The sequence below is a fragment of the Actinia tenebrosa genome, unplaced genomic scaffold, assembly GCF_029948245.1.
Source record: "Actinia tenebrosa isolate PJP-AT-01 unplaced genomic scaffold, QUT_ActTen_1.0 PGA_scaffold0__85_contigs__length_37466705, whole genome shotgun sequence".
Lineage (NCBI taxonomy): Eukaryota > Metazoa > Cnidaria > Anthozoa > Actiniaria > Actiniidae > Actinia > Actinia tenebrosa.
The window spans coordinates 37,153,938-37,175,634 of NW_028292569.1; the positions used below are offsets into that span (position 1 = coordinate 37,153,938).

Consider the following 21,697-nt stretch of genomic DNA (forward strand, 5'->3'; position numbering starts at 1 on the left):
CCAAACAATTTTAGAAAAACATTTTTGAAGACGAATGAAAAATAAAGTAATTATATATTTACTAGGTTGCTCATACTTGATCCGTGTAACATTACTTGATTTACTTGGCACTTAATTAATAGTACAAAATAGTTCAATGCCTAATGTTTTCCGTTGCTTAATAAATACTTTTAGCACTAATTAAAACCAATTATTTAATATACATCATACTTATCGATAGATCTAGAAAGAGCGCTAGAGATAAAAGAAATGCAGAAACTTTATTATCTTTTTTTATTTACCTTTTAATCGTGTGTTGATACTAATAATGGGTGCCCTGTGGATCAACCGACAGGGTTGGCTTGGGTACTAAGACTCATCCCAGTCCCCAGCGGTCAAGATATTTTTCTTTTTATTTACAAAAAGACAACTTACAGTATTTTAACAAATTTATATATCTAAATTATTATGAACTAATGAACCCAGAGTGAGGGTATATTTATTTGCGCACCAGTTGTTATTTTTGAAAGATGAAAAAAATCGCATGAACAAGTTGTCATGGAGAGACGTTGAAGGTTGTTAGTGTAAACAGTAATGGCGGGAAGCGGTCTGAGGGAAACGCTTCAACACTACTCACTGGAAAAATATTATAACACCTTTACTTCTGTTGGTATCGATGATATTGGTGGTCTGCTGGCGCTAACCATGCAGGATTATCCTGCTCTTGGGATAACATCGATGCAGGACAGAAGAAAAATGTTTCATCTTATTCAAAATGTCAAAGACAAGAGTAGCATTAATAGAAAAGATACTGATGTTGTATCAAATGAAAGCAGTTCTGCAGGTGAGAACGAAGCTAGCGAAAACCAAAATGATGAGTTATTTATTTGTATAATTATTTGAGAAAATATAAAGTACCCCTATTTTTATTCTTTCTTTCTTCCTTTTTTTAAATCTTTCATTCTTCCTTTTTTTCACTTTCATTCTAATTCATTTCCATTGCTCTTACGAACGAATATCCCTACCCCCAGAGGAAGGGTGATAAAAATCCCTTGCACCTATGCAAAGAATGTACCATCCATATATAAACCCTCTCACACCCCACCCCTTTGAGTACCACTCCCAGATGGGAGGTACAGATATTTTTTTAAACCATACAGCATACTCAAGACAATCTCTATTCATTAAAAACTTTGATCTTTTTTAAGGTTTTCTTTAGTAAACAATTTATATACTTGATATTAAACTTTAGGACAACAAAGTGTAACAAAGAAACCAAAGGAACAAGAAATAAAATCAAGAAAAGAATCTCAGCCATTGAGACCAGAATCAACCCATCCTAGGTTGGTAATTTTTCGTAAAAGTGGGTGGCTTAATTAGCCAGTAAAATTAAAGGGGTGGTTCAAGACAGAGTTCAGGTAGCTAGAGGTAGAGTGCACGCACTAAAACCGTGAAGATTAAATAGACTACTAATTAGTACTATTTCATACAGAATCCTTTGTTTTCTATTGTTTAATTATCACTATTTAGTGCTAGAAATTAGTATTTGTTTCACGGATTTAGTGTTAGCACTCTAATGATGATCATACTAAATTCCAAACTTTTTATGATTTTTATAGCTTGTTGGACATTTTCTTCAATATGTATTTATTATTTACTTTGATTCTTCTTATTCAGCGGTACAATTCTTAGGGAATATACCACACATGATTTTAGTTATGGCATTCCTTCCAGCAAGGTAAAACCAAAAACACCATCCAGACCAAGGGCCAATAGCGAAAACTCTAAAATCAAAGTTTGTGTGAGGAAGAGACCTCTTGGTGGTGAAGAGGTCGAGTCTGGGGAAACTGATGTTGTTGACACAGTACCCAGTAAAAGCATGGTCGTTATCAGTGCACCAAAGGTTGCTGTAGATCTTACTAAATATATACAGAAGGTAAAAAGAAAGTATTGGATAATGAACTAAATATTTGTTCTACTATATGCTATTATCATTTTAATCTTTGTAAAGTCATTTGTGTAATAGGCCCTTTGCAGCTAAGCAATCATGTGCTGATTAATTCACTGAGAGCAAATGAATGAACATTTTGATTCCCATGGGTGAAATTTACTGGACTGCAAACAAACTTTCTACAACCTGTTTTGAGAGATCGTAATAAAACTGTATTTCGGTTTTACATCATTATATTCAGTTCTTTACAAGTAGCTAAAAAGAATCGCCAATTTAATATAAAAACAAAAATTTTGCAGTCCAGTACAGACACGTGACTGTTAACTGCAAAGGGCCTATTCTGGAAAATACCCAATCCCCTCATCAACCCCCACCCCCCCCCCCCCCCAACCTCACCCAACCTCACCCCTACTTCCACAATCACTACAATTATACTGCCAAAAAAAATTTAAAGTAACTTTATTATTAGAAAACATTTGCCCTAGCCCTTTCCCTCCAGTCCCTACTGTCAATAGAAATATCAGTCCCTGATATCTTCTGGGGATGGGGAGAGGTTCATGTTACTGATACTTCTTTTGGTTTTTCAGTTTTCATTTGCATTTGATGAGGTTTTCGATGAAAACACTACAAACCGTCAAGTATATGAAAAGACCTGCAAACCACTTGTGAATGAAATCTTCACAAAGTAAGTGTAATAGTCTACTTTCATCCATCCATTCATCCAATTATTCATTCATTTTTGGTTCCGAAATAACCAAGCTAACAATACAAGGGAACCTTGGTTATTTAACTTCATTTTTTGATCCGCAATAACAAAGCTAAGAATTCTAAAGAACCTTGGTTATTTAGCTTCATTTTTGGTTTCCAAATAACTATTCACTATTTATTCAATTTTCATTCTTTTTGCCTCAGAGGTATAAAAGCAACGTGTTTTGCATATGGCTGTACTGGTAGTGGTAAGACATACACCATGCTAGGAACTGACAACATACCAGGGCTGTACCTTTTGGCTGCTAGCGACATTTTCTCTATCCTATATTCTGGTAACCATGGTAATGACCTTGGACTCTGGGTGAGCTTCTATGAGATCTATTGTGGACAGCTGTTTGACTTACTCAACGAAAGATCAAAGTAAATATTTTCATAGCATAAATAAATATTAAATGTTGATAAAATAGGCTGTAATGATAAAGCATGCCTTTATGCTTTTATTATCAACATAAATATCACATAAGTTGCAATAGTTTCAAAATATATAGCTGCAGGCAAAAGTTGCTTTTATGTTCTACATAATTTTACATTTTTGAAAGAAAAATGTCAATATCCTTCACTTCCCATAGAGAAGGATCAATCGAAGGACCTCTCATTAATTTAACATCATAAAGATCTTTTTTTTAATGCTACATTTATTTGTACAATTTTTCACATGAACTTGAATAATTACCAATAATGAATAGCATCATAAAGAATTGGAACACTTTCCTCTCACCCCTTTGAAATTTCACTTCCCCTTGGGGGAGGAGGGGAGAAGGTATAAATAGTTTTTAGAACTGGATTTTGATTCACTATTGAGTGATAAACATTACAGTACATTTTTTCTGTCAAGGTTGTTTGCCAGAGAGAATGCAGCACATCAAGTCTGTATTGTTGGTCTCACAGAAAAACATGTTACCAATGTAGAAGAGCTAATGGAGGTAATGAACCAATAAAGATTAGAAAAGAAAAACTTGTGTAACCCTAAAAACCTCAGACTGGGGGGGGGGGGGGGGGGGGTGATCAAAGTAAGGGCACAGCTAACTGAAAGATCCAATCGAAATTTAGCAGATTAGGTTTCGTAGAGGGAGGAAACTGGAGAATCCAGAGAAAAGCTGTCAACTCAAGAAAGAAAGCTTATGAAATCCACTTACTTTGTGATGGCGAGTCCAGGATTTGAACGAGAGACCCCAGAGGTGATAGATAAGTGCACTACTCGGGTCACTACACCACTCTTTATTTTACAAAATAAGCATCTTTTAAGCAGTGTGAAAACTTGTCGTCTTCATAGAATGAAGTAAATTGTTTTTACTTTTTGCTACCAGGTGATAGAAAGTGGAGGAAACTCAAGAAGTACAGGATCAACTGGTGTGAATGCCGACTCCTCCAGATCCCATGCAATACTCCAGTTAGACTTAAAGGATAGTGAATATGGAGAGACGTTGGGCAGATTTTCGTTTATTGATCTCGCCGGCAGTGAACGTGCTGCTGATGTGACAGATTCGGACAAACAAACGAGAATGGAAGGTGCTGAAATAAACCAAAGTCTTCTTGCTGTAAGTTATTACACTACAAGTGATGATATGAAGCTTATTGATCTCATACGTAATAACTTTTTAGGGTGCAAAGTAACACTAAACACTGGTTGCTAAGCAACACTGGTGATGATAAGCATTGGTTGGTAATTCATAACAGTTGTATACAGTGCTCCTGTTGCTGAGGTTATGAAATTTTATTATTGTTTAAACAGCTTAAAGAATGCATAAGAGCCCTTGATCAAGACTCAAGACATACACCATTCAGGCAGAGCAAGCTTACACAGGTAAGAGATCAGCCTAGTTTTCACATTCAGTATAAGATAAGGCATGACACACCCAGGCTGTCGAGGATTGTCCATTAGTGACAATATTGTTTCAATCCACTCACTCATTAATTCATTAGTAAAGGGCTGCTGCACCGAGTTTGTGCTGTTTATGTGCAGCTATTGCCTGCTGCTTACCTTGTGTAGCATAAACTAACACCCGGCTACTGGTAAAATGAGTTGCTTAGTGAGTGACTAACATATTTTTACAGGTGCTGAAGGACTCGTTTGTTGGAAATACCAAGACCTGCATGATAGCAAACATCTCACCATGTTCTTCATCATCAGAGAACACACTCAATACTCTCAGATACTCTGACAGGTAGGAATATGTGATTCAGCACTCCATTTGCTGATTGAGGAGGGGAAGCACTTTCCTTTTTGGGAATTCTTATTGCTAAGAAATGGGATGGATGGACGGACGGAAGGGTGGGTGGGTGGATGGATGGATGGATGGATGGACGAATGGACGGACTTAGCAGTTGCATTTTCTTCTTTCAATGAAGCTTATTAACTATTTGCTGAGGGAACAAATTCTTAACATGCATATTTCTTAATTAACTTTTTGTTTTGTATCAGAGTTAAAGAACTAAACAAAAATGAAGCTGTAATCAACACATCTCCCAGACCTGTTACTGTCCATGGCAATGATAGTGAGAAATGGATTGAAAATCAAAAATATTCTCCCAGAAACATGAACTCATTAATGAAGATAAAAGAGCAACAGGTAACACTGGTAACATTGAAGAGACATTTGTAGCTACAAATTATTAGACATTATTAGGAATCAATGTTGGACTTGTCATAAAATACTGTAATGTATGAACACATCGAGTCCAATCTTAATTTGGAGCCATTGTTTCGTGGTCACTTAAGCAAATTCGGAAAAGGCCTTAATCACTTGTCCATGAAAATGTAGATGTAAAGCTGTCATTCATTAATCTTTTTTTTTCTGCAGACCTCCAAGAAATCGCTTGTCAAACCTAGATCCTCTGATCATTTCAACTTGATTCCCAACAACAAGTTGAATGTCAATATTTTACAAGTTGGAAATCTTACGACAAATAAACCAAAAACACCACAATTGAACACCAAAAATAAAAAAGCCAGGAATCAATCTACATTGATTAAGTCCCTGGAACCATTACCTTCGAAATTTGTAAGAAATACACTAGAAAAACCCCGACCAGACACATCACCAGCTGTCATTAATGTACCACGTGAGCAGAAGCCAAGACCTACAAGAAGACTACAGTATGTTCACAAAGAACAATATCAAAATACTTCAAAAGAAGAAAAATATGAGGAGACAATTGAATCAAATATTATGGAAGAAAAACCAAAGAGACAAATCAAGTCAAGGCTGTCAGATAAAAGAAGCAATAGAAATACTCAAAGTAGTTTATCGGAAAAGCCAACTGAAAATCTTAGCATATCTACGCATAATTTAGTATCACAGAATCTTGATGTTTTGAGAACAAGCGTGAATCAACAGTTAACAGTACCAGTATCTTCACATTATGGAGAAAGAGCGAAACAAAGTATATCATCAGCAAAACCAAAGATTAGTCATAATGAACAAAAACCAGTGGACAGTGTAGGAACACTAGAGCCAAATAAGACTGATGGAACACCAAATAATCGTTACAGCAGAGGAATCAAAGCCAAGTTGGCACAGTTATTTAACAGCAAACCTACAACATCTAGTACAGAAATATTGCCTGATCATAAACAATTAAGTTCAACTTCATCTTCTGTAAGGTATTTGAAGGAATGTTCAAAATGTTGTGGGAATCAAGGGCGGGCACAACAGTGGTGCACTCTTCTCAATCTCACCTCTGAGGTTTCAGTTCAATTCCCAGTTGTGGCATCACTTGAGCAAAGTTTGCTAGGTCTCCAGCCCTTGGTTTGAGGGTTTCTCTCCAGGTTCTCTGTGACTTTGACCATCCCAGAGGTTGTTTCAGGGTTCTATCTGTGAGTTAGCTGTGCCCTGACTTTGATCATCCCAGAGGTTGTTTCAGGGCCTTGATAACATTTGAGGGTTTGAAGGTTTTTGACATGTTTACCATTAATTCCCAGAAGTAAAAGAGCACTGCAACCCATTCAGCAAACTGTGAGTCCCAGGGTCATAACAGAGGATCAAATAGTTGCTGCACATCATACTCAGCTTGCTATGGTTACAGGGTTATGTCATGAGGAAATGATTTTACTCAAAGAGAGAGACAATAATAAACAGGTACCATAAGAATAGTATGCTGCTGATAAGCTTCAATATTTCTTCAAAATATCCAGTACTGTATGGAACATTTACATGCTAACTGCAAAATTAATTGTCAAGTACCTTGGATGATTGTGAAGTCTTTGCACAGGCAATGTTTGCATTATCGTTTGCATTATCGTATATGTTTGCATATCGAAGTCTGGAGAAAATATTCATTCAGCTTATTTATACCAACTAATAGTATATTATTTGGTTGATAATACATGATGGACAGTGTTTACCCTTCGCTGTAGGCTGGTAATGACATTGATTTAGCTGATTATACCAAGTGATATTATCCATGTATTTTTGATGTATAGGATAACCAACCTTTCTTTCCTTTTTCATTACCAGGATTTTAAGGAATATGCTTTTCAACTGGAAGAGATTTTACTCCAAAAACAAGCTTGCATTGAAAACCTACAAGAAAAATTGAAGAAATGGAAGACAACAATGCAGTAGCCTGAACAGTATTTAATATTTATTTAAGATAGATGCTTGTATTTCATTTCACTCGTAAAATAAGAGCGAAGAAAAGAAAAAGAAAAAGGAATGACTATTAAAAAATGTCCCATATTTTGGCGTTCTTGTCAACACATCCAATACCGGCCCACATATTAAACACATGGTTATATATTACACAAAAAGAATGCCTTCTTTAAGCATTAGTACCTATTTTCAATAGCCCAAAAACCATTCATTACCATACATATCGTAAATCATCTATTTATGTCTCGTATTCAGATGATCACGTAAGCCTCTATCGATATCTCGCAGAACATCTATCATGTTACTATGAAGAAAATCACGGGCTTCTCCAAAACCCAACCACTTAAAGTCCTGATGTTCCTGCGATAGCCGAACTGGGTTATTATACTCCTTAAGTTCTGCTAGCCAGTAAACCACAGTCTTTGGAACTCCACGAACATCGTAATGCAAGGTTTTCTTGATGGAACTCAAGTTTAAATCTTGCTCTTTGTAACCAGCTTCTTCTTCTGTTTCTCGGAGTGCTGTTTGAAGATCTGACTCTCCGGGATCTACATGTCCTTTTGGTGGTGTCCAGTGATGTGAACCATACGATGTCTGCAGGATAAGGTATTCTGGATAGCCTTTGGTTTGTAAATAACGATAAATGACTAAACCAGCTGCCCGAAGCTGTTGACCCGAGGAAGCCATTACTACTGACACAGGGAGCCCAACATCAGACACAGGCAACCCAACAGGAGGTGCAAAAAAAACACAGGTAACCCACACTTAAATATCAGTCATGTTTAATCTAAAAGGTTTTGAATATTCTTTAGTCTTTATCATTGTACATTTTTTGATACCTGGGCACACTTACACTGCAGTTACGAAACTGAAACACTTGCTTAGTTCTTGCTTCGCTAAATTTAGATGCTCTCTTTTTCTAGCCTGCGTAGCCAGGCGTTCGCCAAGCCTCCCCAAACCCCACAAAGAACGCCTGGCTTTTTCAAGATTCATTAACAGAAAAACTTATTATTATTTAAATCTATGTCCTTGTTTACAGTTTTCTTGACCAATCCTGATGTTTCAAGCGTCTTTCGAAGGCTCCAATGAAATTGTTTCTGGTTCAAAAGACTTACTTGTACCACAACATCCGGGTACTTTAAAGATCTCTTTCGTCGCTTCCACTTCTTCGATCGTCTGAGGCAGCTTGACATTTAGAGTCTCGGGTAACCATAGCGACAGGATCCCAGCAACCATTGCACTCACCCCAAATATGGTAGTTGGCAAAGTCAAGCTCAACCCTGGCAGTTGTGACTAAATAAGGAATTGAAATTAGGTAAAGTTGATGGAATAAGGAGTCTCTATTCTTATGTTACTGGATGAAGGTAAACAGAACTTACCAACATGACAATGTAGGGGGCTATGATTCCACCAACACGAGCACTCATGGAGCCCAGTCCAATCCCGCTATTCCTATCAGACGAGAGACAAGTATACAATGTCAGCAGCGTTACTCAAACATAACATGCGTTAGCAATCTTTCAACTTTGATGAATGGCAATCTCTTTCCCAGAGCCTGCATTTCTCTGTGTGCACCGAGGAACAAGGCTCTGTCTGATCCACTTCTTGCTACTGGATTCCTGTGGATCCTATTCTCGTTCCAAAGAAAAACGCAGGCTCTGGGTACGAGGTTGGCTGAAGTAGGTGGACAAAGGCAGTGACGCACCATAAAAGAACATAAGAAGTTCAACAGGTATAAGTAATGCAAATCACCTGACAAGAGTCGGATAGAGTTCTGCAGTGAAAAGATACACATTGGAGAACTCAGTGGTTATCATAGTCTTGCCGATCAAAGCCAGCACGGTTACAGCAATGGGATATTCTGAGAACATGAGAGATAAGAACAGTAAAAAGGTGAAGAACTAGCTTAATGAAGGGAGTTAACTCAAATGATGGTGTGCGCCGAAGGTCTTACCTTTTGGTACGGCTAAGATGAGGAGACTTGAAACACCCGTACCGATCATATAAAAAGTGTAAGGAAGCCGCCTCCCAAACCTAAAATCAAAAGAGAATTTACAATTGAATGTAAGAATCCGCGACATGAAACACGTGAGCTGACGATGACGTCAACAGAATGATATTGAACTGCACTTAATAGGTTACCATATACACACGTACCTCTGCATTAAGAACCAACACAAGAAGAGATGAGGGACATAGATGCTGTTCATGATGGCATAGTTGATGTAGAGACTACCTGCAAGGGCGTTGACATACAGGTAGAACCCAAAGTGAACCAGTGCAACTACAAACCTGTGGTGCGAAGGGTTGACAGAAACAAAAGATATTATAGTCCAAGGAATTTGATAATTGTGTGGCTTGAATTGCGAGAAAACTGAGGTAAATAACTATCAAATTGGATCGAAAAAGCAGCACTTATACGAACGCGCATTAACTGACTGCGGGCCGCTGAACAGAATGGCCACCGTAATCCAGGCCTGCGCAACCAGCAGGCAAGCGCACGCACTCTTTACCGTACATTGAACTCACTAAATGCGCATGTAAGCAATTTTTTAACTCGCGCACTAATATAAATGCGTAAACAACCACAATATAACATTTTGTCTTGTCTACAAAAGAGTCCTACCAATTCACAGCAAGAATGATCGATCTTTTACGCAGTTTCGGTGTCCGAAAGAGATCCAATACCGAGTATTTTTTGGCTTCAGTCTTTTGTTCTCTTTCCACTTGGTCTCTTCGTATCTCTTCGACGATATTCCTCACATCTTCTTTATTCAAAGGCTTGCCGTCCTTTCCACCACATTTCATCAGAGTCTTCTGCGCGTCATCAAGGCGATTATGAGCGATCAGCCAACGAACAGATTCAGGGAATACTCTAAGAAATAAAATTTGATATTTTTTTCCATCTTCCAAGTCGTTAATTCCGATTAACAGGATCGTGCGCAACATGCTTAAGTCAAGTTTTCGCTGCCATTTACAGTCGTAAGCAAGTTATACGGTTCATTTATACGAAGCAGTTCGTGTCCTCAGCATGTTGCGCGACATTGATAAGGAAAAATTGTAACATGTAAATCGAAGGTTATGAATTAACCCGAGGAACGAAAAGACAGCCGGTAATGTCCACAAAACGAAACAAAACTTCGGCGCAACTTACTTCCAAGCGAGGAAAAACAGAATAGGTGGTAATGTTGTGCCAAGAACCAGGTATCTCCAGTCGCGAATAAAGTACGCCCACAGCGCCGTGACACAGTATCCAGGCGACCAAAATACGTGGTTGATTTGACCTCCCATGGCGCGACGATTAGGGCCTAACAGTTCAATAGCATAGATATATGCGGACAGCATGAACGAAGCAAGGAAAAACCCGACGAAGAATCGAAGAAGACCCAGAAGGGAAAGACAATCTGCAAACGACGAGGCTACTCCTACCACAACCTGAGGATGAAGAATACTAATCAACAGAGAAATTAAATACTTGCATTCTCCTAGCCCTCCCCCAAGGAATTACAGATATCTGACCGACCAACCAGATCTACCAACCCTCTCCCCCCTCAGAAAGATAATATAAAAGGTAGTATTCAAACCAATAAGACGCAGCTTCCAAACATGCAGGTTCGTCGACCAAACGCATCAGACACCAAACCACCGATGATAGATCCTATCAGCATACCCGCGAAGAAACACGACTGAATGGTGGCAGCAATATGGGCGCGATCACAGATCAGGTTCCACTACAAATAAGACAAAATAGAATGAAGAGATTGTTTAGCTAGGTGGCTTGTTTGTTAGCTTTCATTTTGTAGTCCTGGACTTGGCATTCACATGTGAATAGAGTTGTACGGGTTTCCTGCGCAAAAGCCAATAGACCTCTTCGGCTCTCACGTAATGTTTTCCCATATCAGACCACGTGTCATTCCCTAGAGTATCATTTCTTTATTGTTTTAGGTTTGCGCTCGGTTACACATGAGAAGACACATGAATATGGATTGCAGCTCAAACAAAGAATATTATTCTCAAGGGAATGACACGTGGTCTGAAATGGGACAACATTACGCTCGAGCCGAGGAGGTCTATTGCCATTCGATGTGTGAGTTAACTGTGCCCTGACCTAGATAGCCCAATGGTTGTTTAGTTCATTATCAGGGTTCGCCTCTGTGAGCTAGCCGTGTCCTAACTTTCATCAGTCTGTTTCATGACCTGATATCGATCAAACTTTTTTAGAAAATTGAAATTTGGATTTTTTTTCGACCGCGGCAAAGTTCCGCCCTGCACGCTACGACAGATTGGAGAAGGGGAGTTCAAGTCACATAATAATTGATTAATGATCAGCGATAATAGTGATAAATAAATTACCTCGGTAACGATAGACGTGAACTGCCCTTCATCAAAGGCATAAGAAGTACAGTTCTGGCAGCATTTATTAACTTCGCACGTTATATTGGGAGTGGTGCAGCGAAAACGAGGGCTGCTCATAGCGAACACCAACAGGCCAAACTGCGGGCCCAAAAGGAAATTCAAGAATGAAGTCGTGAAGTACACGATCTTCTGGTAGCGGCCAAACGAAGGGATGAGGTTGAATACATCATCATAGACCTTATCCTGTTTTGCGTCAAAATGGTCATCCATTTCTTGATCTTTCGACATGGTCTGAGAAATAAACGTAGTTTGTAACTTAGGCCCTGGCTAAACGAGACAACGTGTTTCCAGAAACATGTTTACCGCGCGCATGTTTACCCCATGTTTCCAAGTTTAGCTTCATGCGAAACGTTGCCGCGGACAACAAATATTGCATACCTTCAAGGTGCAAAATTTTGCTTCCAAAACGCATGAAAACAATGTTCCCCGATGTTTCCTCGTTTAGCCACGAAAGTCAACATTCTAACAGCTTTGCCACCTTTGGAAACATTTAGAAAACATGTTTCTGGAAACATGTTTACCGCGGGCATGTTTCCTTGATGTTTCCCAGTTTAGCCACATGCGAAAACATTGCTGCGTGCAACAAATTTTGCTTTCAAGACGCAAAAAATGTTTTTGCTGTGCGGCAGAAACATTTCATGTTTCCAAGACGCATGGAAACATTGTTTCCCGATGTTTCCTGACAGTTTTGCCACCTTAGGAAACGTTTAGGGAAACATGTTTCCTCGTTTAGCCAGGGCCTAACTTTTTTCCACCGGGAACTCACTAAATCTTTCCCATCAACCACAACGTGAGATCAATAAGAGAAGAGAAGCGACTCGGTGCGAGTCTGATATTAATACCATTAGCCATCTCCAGACACCGTATTATGTTGCAGAGTTCTTCTAAACGTTTCATTGGATCCGTCGATCAACGCCTAAGGTCGAAAGCAGAGGGTCAGAATTTCTGGTCTACTAACTGAGCAAACCTCCATCTGATAACAGACTGACACAAAACTTTTGAGACCCGGGACGTTATTAAAACCGTCTTAATAACGGTAGAGCAAGATCACGCAAGGGACGGTTTGCTTAATTTGATCGACTGCTAGTTGGGACTAACTATATCTGCTAATAATGTTTATTGACGATGAAGACGCTCCCGGCCCAGTAATGAGATACGCTATCTTGTTATTTTGTTCACCGTTCATGCCTGAGTAGCCATAGCGTAGTAAAGTCATTATGCAGGGTTAATTAGACTGCTACGATTTGATTGCTAGTCTTACTCTTTTCATGTGTGCTTTTATGCCTTGTTATGAAAAGTTTCTGACTTTCACTTCACCTACTTTTCCCAAAGCTACACCCTGGCTGATATTTTGAAACACAGACATACGCAAAGTAACGTAGGTACACTGTCATACGGCTCTAGTGTTGTCCATTAGCACCAAGTGCTTTACCTAGCGTAAGAGAAAGTAGTCACTGCTGCTTATGATCGTCAGTGATGCAAATACGACAAGAACGACTAAAGTAACTCGTGAGGTGTGAGGCATGATCTTGTACTGAAGAGTTCAAGAAACACCAGATCAGTTCTGTTATTACGCTGATCAAAAACAAACCAAAAAAAGTAAACAACACAAAACAAATCAAACTCTCACTTACTTTAGCGAGTGGATTTACGCACTGTACGTTAAATACAACGAGATCAAAACTGGTTAGGATACCTCAGTAGCACGCCTTTCGAACGTTAACAATCAGAGTAAGGGTCAGTAAGAAACAAACTCGGGCGTACTTCGTGATGGGCAGCGTGATGCATAATATGGTCCAGAGATGACCTTGATGTTGAGATTATCACGCACTAAAACATAGCGCAGGGGAGGGGAGGGAGAGGAGGAGGTGGACCAAAAGTTAGGAAGAGAGAGGAAATAGAAGAGCAGGAGTAGTTTTGAGCGGAGGAACCCATAAACTGAACTAATGTTCTTTATGAAAATAATAATGTTCCAAAATATTAATGATGCGAAAGAAAATATCAAGGGAAGGGGATACTGAGCACCTAAAACCTACCCCTCTCCCCTCGGATCTGAAATTGTCCACATAAGCATTTAGCCTTTATTTATTTTTACTCTTAACAGCATTACAAAACTTCATTATCTTCTTTAGATAAAAAGTCCTAGACTACCTCTGTCGAGACAAAATATGAAAGAACACTTCATTTCCGGCGGAAGTAAATTAATCAAGCCTCGTTGCAATGCCGGGTGGTGTATTCTTTATCATGTCCATATAAGGAGTGATGTATATTAGCGCATGCGTGGTGGGTAAAGCGGATGTTGTGCAGGAACGAAACGAACAAGAAGAACGTTTGATCAAGAGAAAAGTAGAACGAGAAAAAAAAGATGTGGCGATGGCCACCTACCTTCAGCCTAAAACCAGCTATAAACTCGTATCTCAAGACCATTTTAACCAGGATAAGGTCATAGTACAAGTCAAGCTAACAGATTCGTGCCTTCGAGCTTTACAGGACTTCAAAAACGCAAAGGTTTGATAAATTTTCATGCCTTGTTTCAGTGTGGCATGGTGATGTACATCCAAATGGTTGACTTACAAACCTTTTGTTTTCTCAGGGACCTTCAAAAAATACTCCATTAATAAAGTTTTCAGGCCAAAATGGGGTAAGGCATTCTATTCTTTATCACTAAATACAAAAAAAAACCTTAGAGTCTTGATTCAAGCACTTCTTATCATATATAGAACTTCTCATGTATTTAACTTAGAATTTCGACCAAGAATTACCATATTTACCACCTCTCTATGAATTTAATGAGATTATTCTATTTTATTTCTTCGTCTGCTTATTTAACTAATGGTGTTACGTAAAGGAAGGTTAGAATGAAGGTCCCTTGTTTATGAGATACATGCGCTGTTCAAGTCGGGCTTCCACTGTTCCATAAGGCAATGTTTAGACCAACAAAATTAGCAACCACATAGTGATATTGCTATTCTGTATTGGATTTTTTTTGGAGCCTCAAAACGATGATCTTCGATTTGGTAAAATGGGAGCCGAGTATCTTTATCGGTGTTGACTGGTATTGAGATATCTTGAAAACCGGCCATATTGTTTTTCATGTTATTATAAATAACTTTATTGGAATTTTAGGCTATTTTTAGTAAAATCCTTCAATATTCTATGATACATCTACAGAATATTCTACAATGTTCTGCAAGAAAAACCTATGATACACTACTTTAACTTCACTGTCTTCTATAGTATGACAATACAGAGCAGTGTTCACAAAAAGCTTATGTTGCTGAATTTAATACAGAATGTCAGAATATGACAAGCCATTACATTGAGAGGCTTTCCATTGTTCTGAATATATCAACCAAATCAAAATGCATAGTTACCACTTTGATGAAATAAAATGGTATGATTGTACTAGCATAAATACCCTAGGGAGCCCATACATGCAGTTGTACATTGCTATTGAGCTGTACATTTATACCACACTTAATATTTTCTTTGTGCATATCACCAGTTTTATGTGATATTTTGAAGACTGACAAATATGAAACGAATTCCTGCATTCTGGTTGGCCTTTTTCCTGTGTTATTATAAGAAAAACAGTCTGCAATATATCACAACACATCTGTGTTAACCGGACCTTTAAGGCTGATTTACATCGTACAATGTTTCATCATGACTGTTGAGTGCAGCATACTGACGATATGGATTGTTTCTTTTAAACTTACTGTACAACTTGCTTAGGGCTGCAAAAGGCAACCAAGACTTAGGGTAAGCATGTTAAGTACAACAGTTACAAGGAAAAATTGTACCATGTAAATCGGTATTTATACAATACACTAGTATACAATACCCACTGACGTAATTAAGCTAATAAACAATACTAATAAATAATACTCTTACTGTTCATTTTCCAGACAATCACTATACCAAGTACAGAGAAAGATCCGGAGAGCAACAGGCGACAGTTTACATTTAGCTGTTCAACGCTCCAATCGACCAACAGCCAAAGTTGTTTAGACTGCATTCAACAGCCAGGCAGAAGTAAAGCTGTCATGTCCCTAGGCAGTATCACTCATAAAATAAATGTTAATGCTACAGATGATAGTTATAAAATGACACAGGACAAGATGAAGGTGGTTGAGAAAGAGAGAAAGGAAGTCAGGTATGCCACAAGGGTCATCTCTGGGTCCTCTCATTTTTTTTCTCCTTAAAAATCAACATATGAATAATCCCCTTAACTTCAGTTCTGGCCCTATCTTGAAAGGTAGCCATGCCTGTGCATTGAAGTGAGACAAACAGTGAGCTTGCAATGATAGAGACGTGAATAAATTATTGTTCAAGGTGTTAAAAAAGGTCTCTATCATTACAAACTCACTGTTCATCTCACTTTGATTCAAAGGCAGGGTTACCTTTCAAGTTGGCGGGAAAGGGACTATTGAGATTAAAAGAATTAAATGGTTTGATACTATGCATAAGTCATTGTGCTGCTAATAACCTCTAAAGTTACAAGACTAAAAACCACCTTGTGATTGATATAAATATAATATTGATGTGACTTTTAATAATGATTTTATCCTCCCCTAATTCACAGCACAAGAGTGATCAATATGCCAAAAAAAGGTAGGAGAAATACTGATCGCTATATATACAATATATCCCTATTAGTGCTCACCTCTCATCAATGCAATCCATGTTCAATTCACAAACTTGATGTCATAGGGAATAGAGTTTCTAGTTTGTTCTCTCCTGTGCTTCGAGGGGTTTTCTCCCATTTCATTCTCTCTACAAAACTCAACTTCTAAATTCCAAGGTCAACAGGTTGTATGGTTTGTTAGCCACTGTCTATTACAGTGAATGCAACCCTGAAACAGGGATGATCCTCACTTAGGAAGATGATATATGTTTAGTCTTGTGGTAAAAGGTTCATGATCTAAAACTGGTGCTTCTTTTTCATCATTCCAGCCAAAACAACTCGAAATACCACACGTCAAGTCTTGAAAACGCCAGTGTCAGTGAAGAGAAAGATACAGAGTATACCAAAATTATCAAATAATCCCAAACCATCCAGTATTGGTCCGAGTAAATCTCTCAGGTAATATTGCTGGTTGAAGATCTGAAATCTGAAACGATTTGCCAGTGTAGGTCATTGCTTGAAGGAAATGGGATATTTCGTTGCAAGCTACTAATGAAAAAGACAAAACAAATGATCCCTTTCATTCATATTTAAATTCACAGCCCAAGTTTTTGAAATAGGAGTAGATATAAGTTACTCCATCCATCCATCCCTCCCTCCATCCATCCATCCCTCCCTCCCTCCCTCCCTCCCTCCCTCCCTCCCTCCCTCCCTCCCTCCCTCCCTCCCTCTCTCCATCCATCCCTCCCTCCATCCATCCATCCCTCCATCCATCCCTCCCTCTCTCACCCCACCCATCCATCCAGCCAGCCATCCATCCATCCATCCATCCATTCATCCATTTATCTGTCCATCCATCCATCCACCCACCCACCCATCCATCCATCCATCTGTCCATCCATCCATCCATCCATCCATCCATTCATCCACCCATCCACCCATCCATCCATTTATCTGTCATCTCATCTAGTGTACACCACCAATCTTTCTAAACCAGCTTTCTATATTGCTAATTATGTTTGTCTCTATTCTTAGGGAAAGAGTAATTCATCTTTTGGCTGTAAAACCTTTCAAAAAGATAGAGTTAATAACCAGGCTTAAAAAAGGTGCAGGTCATATATTAACTTTACCTATATGTATACTTTTTTGTATAGGTGGGTGTACAATGAGAAAATTTGTTTTAGTTGCATTGATTGTTATTTAAATTGCCAACCCAAAATTTATTGGATAATCCAATGGAGCAAAGTGATAAAACCTATTGCTCAAATGATTGATATATAACATCACAATGGCAATATTTATTACCATTACATCCACCTATTAGTGGACGTAATGGTAGTGCGCGTCAAGGGAACCTCACGGAAGAGCCCCTTATGGAGAGTGGTGGTTGTAAAATATAAGTTTAAGTTTATATAAGTCTATTTAGTATCATTTGTGTGGCTATATACTATATGTGTGATATGTATTACATGTCCCTGGTTGAATAATAAGCACTTGTGCTGAGCTATTAGATAAGAGTGACTTTCATGAAGTTTATTACTAAATGATCTTTATTTTGTAGATGGAGTTACTTTAAAAGACAAGAATGCATTAACAAATATACTAAAACAGGTACTCATTTATATATAGTACCACAGCTATTCTTATATAATATAATTTTTTGTTTTTTAAATATATCTTATCTATTTTAACTATATTTATTCACTGCAACGTGTTATGAAGAAATAAAAGTAGATGTAGATATCTACTATTTAAATTAGCCTTTATGAAAAGTACTCAGTTCATTACCATTGCATGCCAGGACTTTTGGTGTATGGTTTTGCCATGGGTCTGATGACTTCAAAACCCAATGTTTTCTGCATTTTTCTTCTGCATATAGTTAAAAGTGGACTGCAGTCTCTTTACTGATCAACATCATTGTTTTTATTCAAGGTGACATCAGTCAATAACAATCAATATACCCTGCTAAAGAAAGTACATCCTGAAATTAAGGTAAATACAAAAATAAATAAATAAAATTATGCTTGCATTTTCTTCTGAGTTATTACTTGATAATAATCAAACAGTTGATTTTATGACATAGCCACGATATAACGCATGCTCTGATTGGTTAATTAGCGTGGGCGAGCGTGCATCCAGGAATAGATGGTGCACACTGGCACGCTGTGCTATGTAATGAGGATTTCGTTAAAACAAAATTTGAATTTTTTTGATGAACAAATATTTTTTACGGTTTTGCTATGCTATAAAAGCAATGGTCAATGCTTAGTTGTGTGTATATACAGTTCTGGATGGACTTGGGAGATTGCTTAACTACTCAAGAAGCTAGAGCTGCCCTCGGCTACACCTTTTGCGAATCTTATGCCTTTTCCCTGCTTAGCATTTCTTGCATTCAGTTGATGAAATGACAATCTATTGACTGAAGCAACTTGTTATTTGATATAGGTTGATACTTGGCCATATAGTGAAATAGAAAGGAAAATTGTACAAAGGTAAGAAATGTAACAAACACAGCAATAAATGTTTAATATTTTTCTTTTCAAAATATATTTTTTGAATTTTTTGTCTTTTTTATATACAGTTCATTAAATGCTAAGCCCGACAAAGAGCAATCATTACAGAAAAGTGAATCAAATGAAGTAAAAACCAAAGAAGTAAGTTAACATTCATAGGCACAACTCAAATGCATGTCACACAACACCCTCTATCACAGTAAGTCTATCCGTCACACAACAACTCATCACTCATAATTTACCTCCTGCCACAAAACTTGACAACCACATAAGACCTCTCTCATACACAACCCCACTAACACAAGACCCCATTGTCAAGACATGTATATTCATATACCAAGGGGGTGTCTTTTTGACTGGGCATCGCATGTGAGTAATGTTTATTAGGCCTCTCCCTTGATTCAAGAGTTTTTCTCTTGGTTCTCCAGCTTTTTCCCCCTGCATAACCTACCAAGCAAAATGGAAATTTGAAAAATGTCAGAGTTGAGAGAGCTGTACCCCGACTTTGATTAGCCAAGAGGTTGTTTCAGGGTTCAATCTGTGAGTTTGCTGTGTGCTGACTTAGATCAGCCCAGAGGTTGTTTCAAGGTATCGACAAAACTTGAAGGATTTGAAGTCATTGATGCTGTCATTTTTTCTTCATCCAGAGTAACAAGAGACAGTCTGAATCAACTGAGTATGGTAACCCTGCCCTTAAGAAGCAGCGGATATCTCACGTGGTTTCCAATAACAATGTTGCAAAACATGCTCAAGATACAGACAAACCAATAAGTTTATCCAAGCAAAATTCCTCTCGGAACAAGCCTTTAGAACAGAAGAGTGAACAACAGAATAAAGATGCTTCATCTTCAGGTACTTTATTGTATGGTACATGACCAAGAGAATATGAACTAGTTGATATTCTCTTGACATGACCTTTTCCACACTTGTGGCTTGATTGGTTAGTGTGCTGCCTGCAAAACAAGAGGTCCATAGTTTGATCCTCAGTGACCTCACACACTTGTTTTAAGGAGCAAGTGTGGCTTGATTGGTTAGTGTGCTGCCTGCTAAACAAGAGGTCCATAGTTTGATCTTCAGTAGACCTCACACACTTGTTTTAAGGAGCATGTGTGGCTTGGTTGGTTAGTGTGCTGCCTGCTAAGCAAGAGGTCCATAGTTTGATCCTCAGTGACCTCACACACTTGTTTTAAGGAGCAAGTGTGGCTTGGTTGGTTAGTGTGCTGCCTGCTAAGCAAGAGGTCCATAGTTTGATCCTCAGTGACCTCACACACTTGTTTTAAGGAGCAAGTGTGGCTTGGTTGGTTAGTGTGCTGCCTGCTAAACAAGAGGTCTATAGTTTGATCCTCAGTGACCTCACGCACTTGTTTTAAGGAGAAAGTGTGGCTTGGTTGGTTAGTGTGCTGCCTGCTAAGCAAGAGGTCCATAGTTTGATCTTCAGTAAACCTTGCACACTTATTTTAAGAAGCAAGTGTGCTGCAACATATTGTATTTTTTTAACCAAATATTTGCAAACTCAACAGTCAAACTTTTACTCATGTCTGAAAATGACTCTGAAGAATGTCAGACTGACTATAAAAAGTAAGTAAATATTTTCACCTTGTTCCTTTTCTTCTAGTTTCAAGGTGTCATTTTATTCACTGCAGATGTTTTTTTCTTATTTTACAAAGGAAATATCGTCCTATAACCAATAATGAACAAAGGTGCTCGTATAAAAGAGACTTCCAAGTTGAATATCACGAATATCAAAGGCTACAGAACCAGATCAGCTCAGTAGCCAAAAAGTTCAAAGAACTTAAGGAAAACCTGAAGAAATGTCCCGAACAAAGTGAAGAAAGAGAGGTGTGTATGGAAGCTGGAAGGAAACATCCTTTTTCTTTTCCGAAATTGTGGTCAGGATTCATGATTCTTTTTCTCTGTTATTTTCTTTACTTACAAGCACGTTAATAAATCATTTCAGATAATCGAGAAGCAAGTCTTAGAGCTTTATCAAAAACAACTACAGGTTAGTGTATGATTGTATTATCATTACGTCATATCATTATGTGATATCACACCTGTTGTCTGCTGCTGTACTCGTGTGTGGTAGGGTGCAAACCATATATCAGGCATGAAATAGTACTAACTAATTAGTACAAAATAGCAGCAATGAAACAATTGAAAACAAATGATGTAGATGTGTTTAGTGCTATTATGTTTTTGTGGTATTTCACGGAATTTGGTTTACTCTCTATTGAGTATGTTTGTGGTTTGTTTTTAGGACCCCACGTGGGAAAGCGACAAGAAACGAGTCAAGGATCTCCACTGTAAACTAACTTATATCAAAGGATTAATACGAGAATATGATGATAAACGGGTAGACACTGCTGCTACATGACCTCGTACTTTATCAAACATTGGATCGCATTTATGGGTTAAAATTACAAAATATTGATAACTATTCGAACAATTCCTAATTCTTTGGCTATGTGATGCTTTTTGCGAATGTTTTGAGTCCGGAGAAAGAACGGGTAGGATGAAAGAGAGAAACTGGGAAGGAGATCTAATACTTCCTCCTCTCCTCCCCTCCCCTCTTAGACCTTAGCCTTTCTCCGAAATCAAAACTGATTGAGCCTAGAACAGTCATATTGTTTATTGGATTAGATTATTACTGTGAAATTGGTTTATGAGATAAGTCGGACAGTCTTGTTCTAATTCATCGATTTTCGGGTATAAACTCCCAATCCTCTTGTAGCAAGAATAGATTTTTCTCTCAATTTCAGGCCTAATATTAGAATGAAAGAGATTTAAATGTTAATAAATGAAAAAAGCTAAATGAAATAATGGTCCTATTCAATAATAGACTTGTAGT

The 21,697-nt window shown here is 38.1% G+C and overlaps 4 protein-coding genes across 4 annotated transcripts; 2 read left to right on the forward strand and 2 right to left on the reverse strand.

The window, feature by feature from the left end:
* The first annotated feature begins 430 nt into the window (after positions 1-430).
* LOC116299948 (kinesin-like protein KIN-13) lies at positions 431-7,385 on the forward strand. The gene is made up of 13 exons (XM_031708678.2): positions 431-823; positions 1,232-1,322; positions 1,657-1,915; positions 2,518-2,615; positions 2,843-3,061; positions 3,537-3,624; positions 4,009-4,239; positions 4,434-4,505; positions 4,757-4,866; positions 5,124-5,271; positions 5,503-6,305; positions 6,624-6,780; positions 7,159-7,385. Exons 1-13 carry the CDS (start codon positions 574-576, stop codon positions 7,264-7,266), a joined length of 2,634 nt encoding a protein of 877 aa, XP_031564538.1. The 5' UTR covers positions 431-573; the 3' UTR covers positions 7,267-7,385.
* LOC116299953 (bis(5'-nucleosyl)-tetraphosphatase [asymmetrical]-like) lies at positions 7,264-7,980 on the reverse strand. The gene has a single exon (XM_031708683.2). The coding sequence runs from the start codon at positions 7,978-7,980 to the stop codon at positions 7,528-7,530; it is 453 nt and encodes a 150-aa protein (XP_031564543.1). The 3' UTR covers positions 7,264-7,527.
* A 78-nt stretch (positions 7,981-8,058) lies between these two features.
* Positions 8,059-13,503, reverse strand: LOC116299950 (organic cation transporter protein). The gene is made up of 10 exons (XM_031708680.2): positions 13,344-13,503; positions 11,647-11,940; positions 10,878-11,024; positions 10,448-10,728; positions 9,920-10,168; positions 9,451-9,585; positions 9,248-9,327; positions 9,046-9,154; positions 8,673-8,745; positions 8,059-8,586 (listed from the first exon to the last, which is right to left on the reverse strand). The coding sequence occupies exons 2-10, from the start codon at positions 11,935-11,937 to the stop codon at positions 8,356-8,358; spliced, it is 1,596 nt and encodes a 531-aa protein (XP_031564540.1). The 5' UTR covers positions 11,938-11,940; positions 13,344-13,503; the 3' UTR covers positions 8,059-8,355.
* Positions 13,504-13,998: 495 nt separating this feature from the next.
* Positions 13,999-21,669, forward strand: LOC116299939 (RNA polymerase II elongation factor ELL2). Its single transcript, XM_031708666.2, has 15 exons — positions 13,999-14,217; positions 14,303-14,350; positions 15,618-15,865; positions 16,295-16,323; positions 16,666-16,795; positions 17,372-17,442; positions 17,898-17,947; positions 18,269-18,328; positions 18,782-18,828; positions 18,918-18,990; positions 19,497-19,701; positions 20,370-20,427; positions 20,517-20,688; positions 20,807-20,851; positions 21,107-21,669. The coding sequence occupies exons 1-15, from the start codon at positions 14,083-14,085 to the stop codon at positions 21,221-21,223; spliced, it is 1,488 nt and encodes a 495-aa protein (XP_031564526.1). The 5' UTR covers positions 13,999-14,082; the 3' UTR covers positions 21,224-21,669.
* Positions 21,670-21,697: the final 28 nt, after the last annotated feature.